Source organism: Carassius auratus, chromosome 15 (assembly GCF_003368295.1).
Source record: "Carassius auratus strain Wakin chromosome 15, ASM336829v1, whole genome shotgun sequence".
Taxonomy (NCBI): domain Eukaryota; kingdom Metazoa; phylum Chordata; class Actinopteri; order Cypriniformes; family Cyprinidae; genus Carassius; species Carassius auratus.
This window is the reverse complement of record NC_039257.1, coordinates 10,619,783-10,634,890: the sequence shown is the minus strand read 5'-3', so window position 1 is coordinate 10,634,890 and position 15,108 is coordinate 10,619,783. Positions and strand designations below refer to the sequence as shown.

Genomic DNA, 15,108 nt, shown 5'->3' with positions numbered 1-15,108 from the left:
GTAAAAAGGTCTTGAGGCTATTCTCAGCAACTTAATTTGTATATCTGATTCAAGGGAAATACTCTTGGAGGAAAATATTGTGTCAGACAAGTGGAATGGTCCTACAAATGGTTAGTTTAAATGTCAAATGTGGCTTGAATTCAAGGAAGTAGGCCTGACTGATGACAGTGGACTCTGTAGAGCTCTACAGAGGGAGGTGTGTGGTTTCCTCTTTGCTGCTGAAGGAAACACCTCACATCATTCGCCAGCAAATAAACACAGATGAGAAGAAAGTGCATTTGGCTGCATTTAATTTGTTTCTTGAATAACCGTTACAGATCAACAGTGTCACTCCATATACAACTACAAGTACATTTGTACAGTTCATTTTCAAATACATTATTTCCATTGGCGTATTTACAAAACATTTATGTACATTAGTCAGTGCAATGCCAATTGTATTCTTTAAACGACACTTTACAAAATAAAGTTTATTAAATTAATACATCTCTAGCAGTTCATCAAAATTAATTTAACAAAATTAGGACCAACGACACGGACAAAGACATACATCAGTAGTTGATTGCACTACTTGAAAAGAGATATATTTGCCATTTTAATAAATTATCCCTGTATAAAAAAGGAGAGAGAGAAAAAAAAAATCAGTGAAGGTTTAAAACAAGCGCTTGTTACTGTAATTGGAGAATGGTGATATTATATTTTGATTTTGGATATCTATTTTGATTTGAACATTAAAATGCCTAAAAAATGTTTACAATCCATTTATCATATTGCATTACTCATTATGATGATTAACAATTGCCTTACAGTAATACAGCTATGTTTATTTCACAAACATTTCCATTTTTATTTATTTTTTTGACAGGAATAAACCTTTGTTTGATGGCAAACATTTAGTTTGAATATCCGTGACATGGAAATCTGAAAAGTACAGCAGCAAAATGGATGTTTGCGAATGATTCCCGGCGATTTCCAAGGGTTTTAGGAGCTCATTCAGCTGACGAGTTGCTGAAAAATAAGATAATCTTTTCACAGTGGTAATTAAGGTGAGCTCTCTTATCAAGAGTCACTGAAGAAATGCTACTAATAACCTGGAACCCCCTCGGACAGAAGAGGGTTCAGAACGTTCAGCAGTTTAGTGAGAATGCTGTTCTCTAAAAGCAAAGGTTGTGTAATATTCCTCTGTGCTAATACTGTCCACACAACAGACCTCTTGCCCTCTCCTCTAACAGTAAGCAATGCTTCTCGCAAATTATGTACATGACTAGTTGAACACTTTGGCTTGGACATGGTGAAAAATCATTATTTGGATATTGTGTCTGATTGCCGTCTTTAGTCTCTGTGGTCAACGGTATTTTTAGAAGCAAGAAATACAGTGATAACAGGAAAACGTGTAAAAAGCTGTGCATTTGCATGTTGAGAGGACGTGGTTTGATCAGAGACGAAAGCTGTAAGCGAATGCATTTAGGCAAAGTGAACTACTGCATTAAAAAAATCATTGATAAAAACAAATGTATAAAAGAAATTAAAAGAAAACCATCTACATTTATTCTTCTAAAGAGAAACAAAGCCTGAAATAACCACCTTTAATAAGATTTAAAACTTAAATCAACAAAAATAGTATGTGCATAATTTGGCAGCGGAGGAGTGGGAGGATATTTTATTAATTGGTAGAAACATTCTTTTTTATTAAATAAAATAAGCAACTTTTTTTTTTGGGGGATATAAAGTAGAAGTAATTTGAACTGCCCTCAGATGATATAATACTGTCACTGATTTTCTCTGAACAGTTAACCAACTGCAAAAGATGCGAGGTAGTGTATGGAACTTACTGAAGAAAAAAAAAAAATCAACCATGAGAAAACTAAGCCAACGAAAGCTTTAGAGAAACCTTTATAATTTATACCAATGCCATCTTCACCATCGATTTCCTAATTGAAACAATGTGTCAATTAGCATTCGAAATATTATCAATACAGAAGCATAAGCTCTTGTTCTGTGATTTCTGGATTCACCTGTGTGGCTGGCACGTGAAAGAGCAGCTCTGTCTGTTTGATAATGGTGATTTCAAGGGATTGGCTAACAGTTGTTTGTTTGCTTGGCAACAATCACATGATCGCTACAGTTCTCTCTGATTCACTCGTTTCCCCTCTCCCTCGTGTATATCTGAAGTGTCAGGTCTATTCTGAAAGCGCAGTCAGTGGCGGTGTTGTGCCTGTCGGCTAACTGATATTTTGTGCTTTCACAAATGATGGTCCTCTGGGGCGGCACGGCGTTTCAGTTCTCATTGCACTGGCGTACTGACAGACCCCCCTAGTGTCTTTGATGTGGAAGAGCAGGGCATCACTGCAGCACACAGTACTTCTTGTAGTCAGATTCAAAGTCTTCGTCCATGCTAGTGGTGTCTGCCATCTTTTTGCCCTCTGTTTTTGGCAGAAACTGAGAGTAGTCCACTCCCTGTTGCTCGTAGAATAGGATGTATGCTGAATCTGTGTCAATCTCGTCTGAGTGAACTTCCTGAAGAGACGACAAGAAGCAGTTTGTTTTAAGTGTTGCGCAATTCTTCTATAGTGTCGTCATAAAACCAGACTTGCAGTAGTCATCATTAATGCCAGAAAAGTTTCAAGAATATATTAAAAAAGTGGATACCATAGTGCTTATATTAAACAAACTATTTAAATTTTCTTTTCAATTTTAAATAAAATAAAATAAAAAATTATTTAATGTTGAGTTTGCCAAATTCAGATGGCAATTGCTATGACAGATACTGTAGAAAGGTTGTAGTGCCCAATTTATTTGTTTTAGTATTGACTTTACAGTGAAGTACTGATAGTTCTGATATCTCTACTTTGTCAAAGCATTTTCTATCTTTGCAGATATACACTTTATATATGTGCAATAAGAATGCAAAATAATGGAAACGGAGATGTCAAAGAATAACAAGATTCAAGATCTTACCTTGCAGCTGCTGTCATTGTAACAGTACCACTTTTCATTGGGGTTTTTGGCATAAGTCACATAGTGTCCCCCTCCCATTATTCCTGAATGGCACTGAAAGAAAAACAATAAATCACAGCGTCAAAAAAGCTGCTTCCAAATGCAATTACTACACAACAAATCATGTAGACAAGAATCACTTACTGAGATTGCATATAAATTGTACAGGGGCTCCAGGCAGATGTCATTTCTTTGGTGAGGGGTGTCCAGGTCTGCGCTGACCTCTGAGTGTCCATTACTCTGACTGCTGTCTTGTCCCAATCCATTCACCATGATCACATCGCAGTCATTGCTTGAGGCGTCCAGTGACCAGGTGTCTTGTGCGTTTGCATCAGATGTGATCTGATTCTCCCCGTCCGTCACTGTGCCCTGCTCTGGCTCAGTCTCACTTTCCTTGCTGCTGCTACAGGCTTCCAGGTTTTCTTTGCTGTTGCAGAGTCGATGTCGACTGCCCAGCTGGGGAAGACGCAGGCGCCCCTGTTTCCGCCCTGTATTCCTGGGGCTGCTGCCAGGGCTGCTGTTTTTGCTAACTGGGCTACCGACCCTCCTGATGGAGCATGGGGTGCCTGAAACAACAATGCAACGATTAGAGAATCTCATGTTGATTCAAAAGGTCTGCACAAAGAGAAGAGAGAGAGAGAGAGAGAGAGAGAGAGAGAGAGAGAGAGAGACAGACCTCTGCCAGATGTAGGAGGACTGGCCGCAGTAGTAGTGGAGGTGGAGGACACAGAGGAGTCTCCTCTCTCCAGCCTCTGGAGCTCCTCTACCAGGCTTTCACTCTGCAGGCTGCCCATGCTCTGAGAAACCTCCCGCGGGGCCAGGAACGCACTGGGGTCAAAGCTCTCACGTGGAAACTTCACAATTTTCTGAGACTTAATCCAGCGACCATTGACAAACTGGAAGCGTTTCAAATGAACAATCTGAAAAGGCACAGAAAAATATTTGTCAAATGTAACAAAGGGTAATTTGTAATGATGCACAATAATACACTTCACATTTCAGCATTTAAATCATTTTTAAGAAGAGTGAAAAGTATTAATTATTATATAAATTTAAATAATTATTATCAATACATTTTTATATTAATTAACATACAAACAAATTTTACTGTTTAGATTTTTATATTGAGTTATCTGCTTTTCGATCCACCAGTTCATATTTACAGCTCTGTGTGTTTGTAGGGTAAACATGATTTTCACATTCAAATTTCTCATTTTTATCGTAAGAGCTGTGAATTTGACTGTTCGAGGGGGTGACAGCTATGTACATTTAGCCTATTTAGCGGTGCAAAACGTTCACCGTGCTGCTGGATGTTGTGAATTTGTTTTTGTATTCAAATTATTTGACATTTATTGAAGTATTAATAAACAGTAAAGTGTACTACAATTCTTGTCTGTACCCAAATTTAAGACCTCTTGAAATCATAATTAAGCCTTGTACAATTTAAGACTTTTGAAGGACTCGCAGGAACCCTGATATAGATTTTTCTTGCTGGTCAAGTTGCAAACACATTCTAGTTTAAACATTTCAAAAACTGATTTTTTTTTTTTTCAAGAGACATGTGATGCAATTATTCCTACAGAAAAAAGGAAACAGAAATAATTAGTGTTTCTGACCAGTACGGGAGGCAGCCTCCAGAGGTCCAGCTTCTTGGTGGCCAGGCGGTGGGTTTTACATTTGGAGCAGTAATAGAGCTCATCCTCTCCCAGCTCTTCTTCACTGGTGAAGGCTTTCAAACAGCTGTCCAGACTGATGGGTTCTGCCTGAGCGCGCCGACTCTGCTCGACACTGGGATGTTCTTCCACTATCTGCCCACATAAACATTAGCAATAGATTACTTGACACACATTAACAGAATTAAATAAATAAATACTCCGAGGTCTGGACTATGCAAAGAGATAATGTATAAGATTTTAATAATAATGCAACTAGGATTTTATGTGTAATTATATTTAAAGGTTTTTTATTTTTTATATACAGTTAAACTATTGAATGAGTTATAAAATTGACAGTTCTAGTCTCAAAAGCACCTTAAAAAGTAGTGCCAAAACCATGGATTTCATTCCATCATTTTGAAATTATAAGCAACTAATTTACTATGACTTTGCAGGAGCTTTTGCCTTCAGAAAGTGTATATCAAGATATATCAAGTCCTTCATTGCGGCATCAGACTGAATCCAGTAACATAAAGACCTCACCCTTCACACAGGGACAAACCTTGAACTGACTGAGATCTCAATAGACTGGTTTTATGGCCTTTAAAATCTTTAAACATTCTTATAGCACTCACCCTTTCCTGAGAGGTCTGGTAACGAAGGTGCAGAGCGGTGGGGTCCCAATCTACAGCAATGTAAGCATTACCCAAAGATGCTCTGTCTTCATTACAGTCCACTGTACAGCCTCTGCAGAACCTGACAAAGTCACCGAAAACCCTTGTCAGTCACAACAACCCCCACACTGTGTTGGGAGATATGTGCCTGCACAACCATTGAATTTAAAACCTTACCTGTACCAGGGACACCAGGCACAGGTATTACCATCTTTCTGCACCACTCGCAGAGTGAAGGGGTACTGGTAGCCCATACTGTCATCACTGGAACAGAGAGTGGTAACAAGTTTACATAAACTTAGACATTTTGGACACAAGTTACGACGTAAAATGAATAGAAAATATTAAAGATTCTTGACTATTTCCTAGGCTAAGCTAAGAAAACTAAGAAATTGTTAATTTTTCAATTATTATGATAATATTATAATTTGTATTGATTTGTATTAAATAAGAAAAAATGCAATTTCATGAGTGATCCCAGATGCTTTAATAAATTATCAGTACATTTGTCACCTGATGTTTTATAGGGATTTTAACTACTTTCTACTGACAGAGACAATAGAGAGGGGAAATCATTGTGAAAGGAAATGGGATCCAGAAATGACTGCATTAAAAAGTAACTGTCATAACAATCTTTATTGTTATCACAATATACACAACCTCGCAAAAGTCTAGGGTGAGTAAGATTTATTTTATTTTTTAAAGAAATTAATACTTTTATTCATCCCAGGCACTTTAAATTGATAAAAAAAGACAATATTTTGTTACATACTGTTACAAAATATGATTTTTTGTATAATTCTGTTACAGAATCCTGAAAAAGATATCATGCGTTCTGCAAAAATATTAACGCAGTACAACTGTATAATAGTAAGACATATTTCTTGAGCATATACCAAATCTGCATATTCTTAAGGATCATGTGTCACTAAAGATGGGATACAGTATTAGGTGCTAAAAATTCTAATACTGAATTTAATATCACAGGGATAATTAAAAATTATAAAAATATATTTAAAATTGTAAACCATTATTTTACATAGTAATAATATTAGTATATTTTTTATTTAATTCCATGTCAGCATCTTAGGCTATTTTCATGGTAAAAACAATTTAAACATATAAGTGTTGTAATAATATGAAACAATATTACCATTTTATTTTTTTTATTCAAATAAATGCAGCCTTGGTGAGAATGAAAGACGTCTTTTATCAATTTTGCAGACCTTACATTTTTGAATGGTAGCGCAATTCAAACCTGTTTTGGCAAATATCCAAACTAATCATCAGCATAACCCTTGTGAGCTGCAGATGCCACTGACCAGTCTTGAGCATGGTTGCTGGCTTCCTGTGGGGGTAGAGGGCTGGCAAGTCGGGACACCTGGATCCACACGGCATCATACAGGTCCTTCTTACTCGTGTGAACTGTGCATGGCACAATCAGCGGCATACCGAACAGACTGGGCCTGTTCTTCTGAGAGGACAGGAAGTACAGCTCTGTTCGCATCTGAGGGGACAGACCTTGCACTTAGGATGCTTATGACCATCATGTGAAGTCTAACAGTAAATATATCAGTAAATCCTCACCATCTTTCTGTGCATGGCAATGATGTAGCCAATGAAGGGGCTGTCTTGCACTGGCACGGCATGACCATTAGGAATCCCATTGGCGAGGGGCTTCTCTGCGGTGCAGGGGACCACTGTGCTTGGCATGCCATTAGGAATCAGGCCAGACTTTCCAATGTGATTATTCCCTGCTGTCCCATTAGCCACAGGTGGTTTTTCTAAAAGAGACATTTATGGGTCAATGACAAATAAGAGTGTCTATTGTAAAGCGAAAACTTCTCTTCTAAAGAAGTAGCTGACCAAAAAAATACAATTTGCTTAATATTTACACAACTTCAGGTGATCCAAGATGTAGATGAGTTTGTTTCTTCATCAGAACAGATTTGGAGAAATTTAGCATTACATCACCTGCTCACCAATGGATCCTCTGCAATGAATGGGTGCCATCTGTATGAGAGTCCAAACAGTTGAAAAAAACATCACAATAATCCACACCACTCCAATCCATCAATTAAAGGGTTAGTTCACCCAAAAAATAAAATTAGGTTGTGTTTTACTCACCCCAGAGGCATCTTAGGTGTATATGACTTTCTTCTTTCAGATGAATCCAGTTATATTATACTAAAAATTGTCCTGGCTATTCCAAGCTCTATCATTGCAGTCAGCAGGTGTTGCAATGCTTCAGTCCAAAAGAAGTTAAATGAAAAGCTCCCATATATATATATATATATATATATATATATAAAAGTGTCTCACAGAGCTCCGGGGGGTTGACAATGGCCTCTTGTAGTGAATTCATGCCTGCATGTGAGACAATTTTTTTATGGATGGGTGCTTTTTATCACATTTTATTTCTTTTTGACTGTTCAACTATAACACCTGCTGACTGCAATGATAGAGCTTGGAATAGCAAGGACAATTTTTAAAACAACTCCAACTGGATTCATCTGAACGAATAAAGTCATATACACCTAGGATGGCTTGTAGGTGAGTAAAAAACAGCCTTATTTTATTTTTGGGTGAACTAACCCTTTAAATCCTTCTGAAGTTGAAAGCTGCACATTTGTAATAAACAATTCATAACTTTAAACTGTTGTTTCGAAGTGACATTTTAGGGTTAAAACGCCTAAATGATGGATGTGTTTATTATAAACATGCAGCTTTTGAATTCAGAAGACATTAATTGATGGACTAGAATCGTGTGGATTATTGTAATGTTTATTTTCCAGCTGTTTGGACTAATTCTGATTCTGGCACCCATTTACTGCAGAGGATCCATTGGTGAGTAAGTGATGTGATGCTAAGTTACATTTCTCCAAACCTCAAAGAAACAAACTCATCTAAATCTGGGTGCCCTTTGGATGAGTAAAAGGACAGATGTAATTCATTCTTGTTACCTGTTATCACTGGAGACATGACTGAGGTGGGCGAGCCAGGCACAGGGATCTCAAATGCACAGAGAAAGCAGTTCACTGAGTGTCGCACCTTCTGGTTGTCTTGAGGAAAGTTCTAGACCAAGACAAGCATTTGTTTTAGAAGCCAGGCCACACTGATTGCATCAACAGTGTTCTTGTGGTGAGTTGAGCTGACCTTGATGTTGGACGTGTGAACCTCAGCCAGTAGAATCTGCTCAGGTTTCAGGCTACACAGCTCGCTCAGCTGTTTTTTTAGGCCCATGTACTTCTCATCCATGTTGAGACGCAGCCCATACCGTACCGGAGTGGAGCCATCAAGTTTGATAACTGCAAGTCAAGTGAGAATGTGAGAATGGAATATCTGCTGATGGATTTTAAAGTGTTTTTGTTTTCTCTGTGCTTGGCTTCACCTGTGATTTCTAAGTGCATGGAGCTGTCCATAGGAAGCGGCAGTGACAGGAAGTTAAAGGGGTCGAAGCGGGCACTTATATGGCCACAGGTCTTGCACTTCACCTGGGACCTGAGCTGCCCATGGAAGAGGTCGACCACGATAGAACGATTTCTCCGCAAATGGTTTTCCCAGGCCTGTGATGAGAAACACACAGATGTCGTTAGGATGAAGAGACTGCTTCCCATTACCGTATCATCAGTGTGCACATTTAGGTTCATTAGGTTTTATTTATTCCCAAATTATGTTTTTTCAGTTAAAATTGTATTAGACTGTTTAAATGGTAAAAAAATATTTTATTAAATCAAAAAGCATGTCAAATTAATTGAAATCAAGAAAAAGCAAGTTTAACAATGTAAATTTCCATTTTGTGAATATTATTATTATTATTTTGTTTTACCAAATTCTGTTTTCCAATAATTTTCTGCATTGCATTTTAATGATTACATTAAATATTAATAATAAAATAATCTATAATTAATTGTTTTTTTTTTAATTTGTGAAATAATTTGTATATTTACATTTTTCTGCAAAATATATTCTGGTAAATATTCATTTTAATAATAACTTTATTAGCAGTAGTAGTACTATAATTACATTACATAATATTTCCGTTACCATTTCTTCAAGTTAAACCAAACTTTTATTTTGATGGATTGCTGTGAAGAACTTTACGTTTCTGTTTTTATCGACAATTGTTTTACTCAAACAGTGAAATGCTCATGAAAAGACTATCAGAGCAGTTTTAGAGATTTTGTTTGTGTGTTTACATACTCATATAAAGAGGACACAGAGGCTGAAAATACCAAGAGCGTCCCACGTGATTTTGTATGTTTGTAAACAAAACCGTGCATCTGCGCCATTAATTTCCACAGAAAAATGGGGCAGAAAAACAGTAATATGAAACTGACCTCTGTGGCCACTTCATGATCTGGCCGACCATCGCTGTCCTTGAGCTCCACGTACGGTTTCTCATGCACACGATTCAAGTCCTCATGAAGCCCATCCAACAGGAAGGCCAAAAGCTCCTGGGAGTCTTGTTGCTGGAAGCCATTGAATCTTGGTGCATACTTTGCTATCGTCCACTACAAAAACATAAAAAAAAAATAAATAAATATAATTTTTAAATGGAAACATTTGGGCTTGATATTCATGATAATATAGATGTTATCAACTCACTCTGAGTTTCAGAGGTGCAATGTTCTTCTGGGTGCCGCTCCAGAGTTCCTGTACCAAATCACCATAGCATTTGGCCATGTGACCACGCATTCCTATTGGATTGGTTCTACAAAGACAAGACACAGCTCACTGGTCAAGAATTATGGCATATATAACAAAAGTCTGTTTCAAAACAAGTAGTTTTCTGCTGATCAACATGGCATGACCAACTTGAACGTGAGCAAAATCTTCTTAGCTTTGCACAAAAAATCCCGATTGTGTGGATTTCAGTTGAAATGATTTGATTTCACCCACAAATTTTTGGTAATCGTGTCATTAACTCACTAGTTACAAGAGATTTGAGTTAAAAAAAAAAGCACTGACCATATTTCCGTACCTGTTAAGCTCATAAAGGTGTCGTCCTGAGATAAAGTACTCAGTGAGGGGCTTGGTATTGCTTACACACTGAATACTGGAGTTCATGAAGCATGTGTTACCCAGGTTACTCAAACCTGTGGCACCTTTCTCTGTAGGAACTGCAAGAGAAACAACAAAATTTATAAACAATTATTAGAGACTAAATGTTTGATTAAATGTATACTCCTCTGGCTCAACCACTATCTCCATGAAGTTCAATTACTCAGTATTTTATAGAGTTCAACAGTAACATTATCAGTGTCACAGCTGACGTCTCTCTTGATATGACTTCTATGTTGCTTTATGTAATTGCTTCTTGGACTCTTGCTGCTTGCAGCTCTGTGTTAATAATCTACTTGGTATGTGCTTTGATACAAGTATCTGGTGTAAAGAATTGCATTATAGTGCCATCTAGGCAAGGTCAAACTCAGATAAACATTCTGACATTTGTAGATAGCTTGGCCAGCCTCCAATTTGCACAGATTTTTCCAACGCTTTCCAGGACCTCTGAAATTACCTTTGTGTCTGTCGATTTTGCTGCTGTTTGCAATGAAAGACATTTCCTCTGGCCAGCTCATATCTTTGTTTCGGACTAGAGAGAGGGGGTAAAGATATCTTAATATTTTTTCTTTTTCCATCAGTAAAGCCATGCATGCTTCACAATTTAATCCACACAGCTCAGCAAATGTGAATTGAGATAAAACTTTAATTAAGACAGATAAATGTCACAGACATACCCTCAATGACTAAGTGCTGTTCGTCTTGAATTTTCAAACTTTCTAAAGTGTGATCTTCATCGTCTAGGAGAGTGAGGTAATTCTGATAAAAAGACAATATAAATCAAGATTAGCATACAATATAATGGATGGATCATAAATTATTGAAGACCTAAAGATCTCTATAATCAGAATTCTCCTCCCCCAATACCACCAATGGCTATTTTTGAGATGCTCCTCTCAAATATTCTGAATTAAATTGGAAATTTGTGAAAACAGGAATTTTCCTCACAGCTGTGAGGTGACATCTGTAACTTTATAATGAGGACAGATTTGCATATGAATGTCTTTGATCAGAGTTTGATGTTCTTTTTTTCAGTATCTGTTAAGGAGGTCCCCACCTCACTGTTGTAGAGCCAGAGGCGCATGTCCTCTTCTTTGATGCGTAACCTCTGGGACAGGTACTCATGAATGTCTTTAATGGTACCGATCCTGCTGAAACAGCCTGTGTATGCCAGCACTCGCTTCAGTGGGGCGTTCGGAGAAGGAACGTTTCCTGAGTTGGGAATGAAGCAGCCTTTAGCATTCTCTTTGTCACATACAATAAAATATTTAATACGGTTTCAAATACAACCCCTTAGAGATTTTCCACCCTACTGTGCTGTTATATATTAAAAAAACTAACTTTTCATAATTGAAAATGTAAACTTAATTTAACCTACTATGCTTAATTTGTCAAGTAACACTTTTATGGTTTCATTTTAATGCAATAATGAAAAATGTAAGGTTTCAGCCGATCCATAGATTCTAATAAGCATGCTATTAAATCAACCAGTCACAAGGAGCACACAGATCAATACAGAAAACACACACACATACACAGCCCCAATACCTGATTGACAGACTGGTGATTAGTTGTAAGGTAGCAGCAAGAAAGGGCAAAGGTCATTTTCAAAAGGAACATTCATCAATTCATTAGTCTGGGTGATTTAAATAAAAATCATGTAATTTTTTTATTATCATTGCGGTCTTGTAAAAAACAAATCAAATAAAAATACATATAAGATTTGCACAGCAATTATTGATTTCATAGGAGACCAAAAAGAAAAAAAAGGTTGGTATGATTGCAAAGCAAACAATTATAGGAAATCAGAGAGCGCTCATCTTTACCCACAAGGGCTGGGCGATATGTCAAAAATATCTTACCGATAATCGCCTTTAAAAATTTCGCGATATCCGATATTATCGTCCACCTAAGCAATATTGCTGACATGCACCTTAGACACACACCATGTTCAGTTTGGTCTTAATTATATGCCACAAAGTTTGGTTTGATTTTTCTTAGTTTGTGCTTAAACTAACAGAAAACATTAGCTTTGCTGTTATTTTGGTGTTGCTTATAATTTCCACTCTGCTCTTATCAAATTTGTGTTTGAAATGAATTTCGTTTTGTGAGGAGAACTGTTGAGAAAAAATTATAGAACCCAATTGGACATTCTGGCGGTGATCGTAAGAATGATAAATGCATGTTGATGTCATATAATAATGTCTTGAATAAAATATGGCTATTTTCTGGGTTTCTCTTTCCTTTTGGCATCATTGCCTCTGTAAACACATTTCATGATGGTAAGTTTAATTTCCTTAATTGTAACAATTGCAGTGTTGTTTTTAAACTTGTAGTCAAGCTATAATGTATTTGATATTTATCATGTAGGCCTATGACTAAAATCATGCAGGGATTAAAAACTAATTTGGAGTAAAAATGTTAAGTTTTTTTTCTTTCTTCTGGTAGCCTACTAGTTCGGAGTTCTTTCTTGGCCTGTTTTTAATCAAATTAAAATAACTGCTTTATTTATTTAGAAGCAGGGTAATTTAAATTAAATTTTTGTATTGTAATTTTAATACTTTTTATTTTATTAATCAAAATACAACACCCACAATATATTATTCTGTGTTGGCCTGACAAATCTTCGAACGCAGGTGAGCGGACACTACTAATGTATTTATCCGTTTGCAACAAAACATTATAATTTCTAAAGTAAACAGTCCCTCAGAGAGTAGCTCGGAAGAGAGGGCGGTGTCAGCAGAGCTCATTAACATTTAAAGGAAAATGCTACAAAACTGCTTGCTCTGACAACAGCTGTTTTTGACAGGGTAAAAACTGTTTTTTTACACTACCACTGAGAAATTTTATCCAAACTGTGTGTCAGACTTTTTATTAAGACCCTAAAGATTCATATCAACTTTTGGAAAATGGGCATCAGATGCCCCTTTAAGATTATTTAATTATTAATTATTTGTGTGTTTATCCATTCGAATGTGTAAGAATGCGAGAAAGAGAGCTCAGTCCAGTGTTCATGTATATAAGATGCGCTTTGTGTGTGTGTGTGTGTGTGTGTGTGTGTGTGTGTGCACAGCACAGAAAACAATGCGCAAGTGCAGAAGTAAGTTCTATTTTGTCTTCTTGCAGTTGAATCTTTCGAGATAACAATAAATGTGCATACAGAAATCGAAAAAGCAAGTGACAAGTAATTTGATTCCTGACCTTACAAATCTGATCGGATTTCTGAAATTGGAATGGCTTTTCGATTCCCAACACTCCTACTAAATTATTTCATTGTTGCAAGCAAAGTAATCTGTATGGTGACTATGGGCTATGTAAAATATTTTTTGTAACATACTAGGATTATCATTTTTATATATTTTTTTCTCTCTATAATGTCGATAATCATCTGTTACCTGACTGTTGACATCGACATCACGATACTTTTGAGACATCGTCGATATACGATATTATAATTTCATGGTCATATCGCCCAGCCCTATTACCCACACCAAACAGTCTTCTGAGCTTGGCAAAGCCATTACAACTTTATAAATTATATTATAGCCTAACCACTTTTAGGGTTCAACAATAAGGAAGACCACTATTAGGCCATGCACTTATGTGCATTTTTATGTTTTACAAACATAAATTCTGTGTGTGTGCACTTGGATGGGTTAAATGCAGAGCACCAATTCCGAGTATGGGTTACCATACTTGGCAAATGTCACGACTTTCACTTTTTTACTTTCACTAAATATTTGGATATATTTATATCTATTCAACATTATTTTATATTTAGCTGTCATTACAGTTTTTTGAACTCAGATGATGACTCTAGGTGTTGGCATCAGGATTTGGCTCTTTAGTTATCCAGACAGATCATTTTGATGAGACCGAGTTGGGTGTTTTTAGAAGATTAGAGGAGGCGGTCAAGGCAGTGGAGGTAGCCTCTCTCTTGCTGCAGGCTTACGTTACCTCGGTTCATATGTGGAGGGAACATTCGCAGGCTGCTCATACCCATATTGACCCAGATGTTAGACTGAGGGCTGCGTGTGGCCGGTTGCTGGCGCAGGAACAGGAGGTATCGGGGAAAGAGCTCTAGTTCTGGTTGAGCTGTGACTGTAGACATGATGACCTGAAGGAAGAGGAGACATCATAAGCACAATGGAGAGATGCAATGGGCTTGAATACAGTGGATTGCCTGCTTGCTTAAAGGTATAGTTCACCCCAAATTGAACATTTTATGTTTATCAGCATTACCCTCAGGGCATCCAAGATGTAGGTGACTTTGTTTCTTCAGTGGAACACAAAAGAAGATTTTTAACACAGACCGTTGTAGTCTGTCAGTCTTATAATGGATGTGAATGGGAATCACGGCTAAATATATATATATATATATATATATATATATATATATATATATATATATATATATATATATATATATATATATATATATATATATATATATATATATATATATATATATATATATATAAAAGGAACAAGACGATGACGCCTCACGCGCCTGCTTGAGAACACGCTCAGGAGGACGTGTTTAGGAGAGTTCGAACACTTCGGACATTGCTTGAATCAGAGATAAAAAAATATATATATATAAATACTGTTGAGTTTCTTGCACAGACTGATTATTTTGTGTCTTTAAACATCAATGTATCGTCACGAGCCGCAGGGTTTAATTTGGTTTTGTTTGTGCATGTTTCTTATATTTTATT

At 36.8% G+C, this 15,108-nt stretch overlaps 1 protein-coding gene across 3 annotated transcripts in view; it reads right to left on the bottom strand.

Annotated features, from left to right (window-relative positions):
* Positions 1-273: 273 nt before the first annotated feature.
* Positions 274-15,108, bottom strand: part of usp32 (ubiquitin specific peptidase 32) — a 47,929-nt gene continuing 33,094 nt past the window's right edge. For 2 of the 3 annotated variants that reach the window (XM_026282295.1, XM_026282296.1), the window contains exons 16-34: positions 14,348-14,507; positions 11,448-11,602; positions 11,068-11,149; positions 10,848-10,922; positions 10,311-10,449; positions 9,935-10,040; positions 9,667-9,840; positions 8,718-8,892; positions 8,483-8,634; positions 8,290-8,401; positions 6,914-7,110; positions 6,649-6,833; positions 5,504-5,590; positions 5,288-5,408; positions 4,614-4,805; positions 3,674-3,917; positions 3,142-3,563; positions 2,959-3,051; positions 274-2,517 (exon numbers count right to left, since the gene is read on the bottom strand). In XM_026282295.1, the coding sequence (XP_026138080.1) occupies positions 2,344-2,517; positions 2,959-3,051; positions 3,142-3,563; positions 3,674-3,917; positions 4,614-4,805; positions 5,288-5,408; positions 5,504-5,590; positions 6,649-6,833; positions 6,914-7,110; positions 8,290-8,401; positions 8,483-8,634; positions 8,718-8,892; positions 9,667-9,840; positions 9,935-10,040; positions 10,311-10,449; positions 10,848-10,922; positions 11,068-11,149; positions 11,448-11,602; positions 14,348-14,507 (3,045 nt within the window). In that variant the 3' untranslated portion in view covers positions 274-2,343. The remainder of the gene's footprint in view (positions 2,518-2,958; positions 3,052-3,141; positions 3,564-3,673; positions 3,918-4,613; positions 4,806-5,287; positions 5,409-5,503; positions 5,591-6,648; positions 6,834-6,913; positions 7,111-8,289; positions 8,402-8,482; positions 8,635-8,717; positions 8,893-9,666; positions 9,841-9,934; positions 10,041-10,310; positions 10,450-10,847; positions 10,923-11,067; positions 11,150-11,447; positions 11,603-14,347; positions 14,508-15,108) is intronic. The other variant, XM_026282297.1, reaches the window with a different exon arrangement.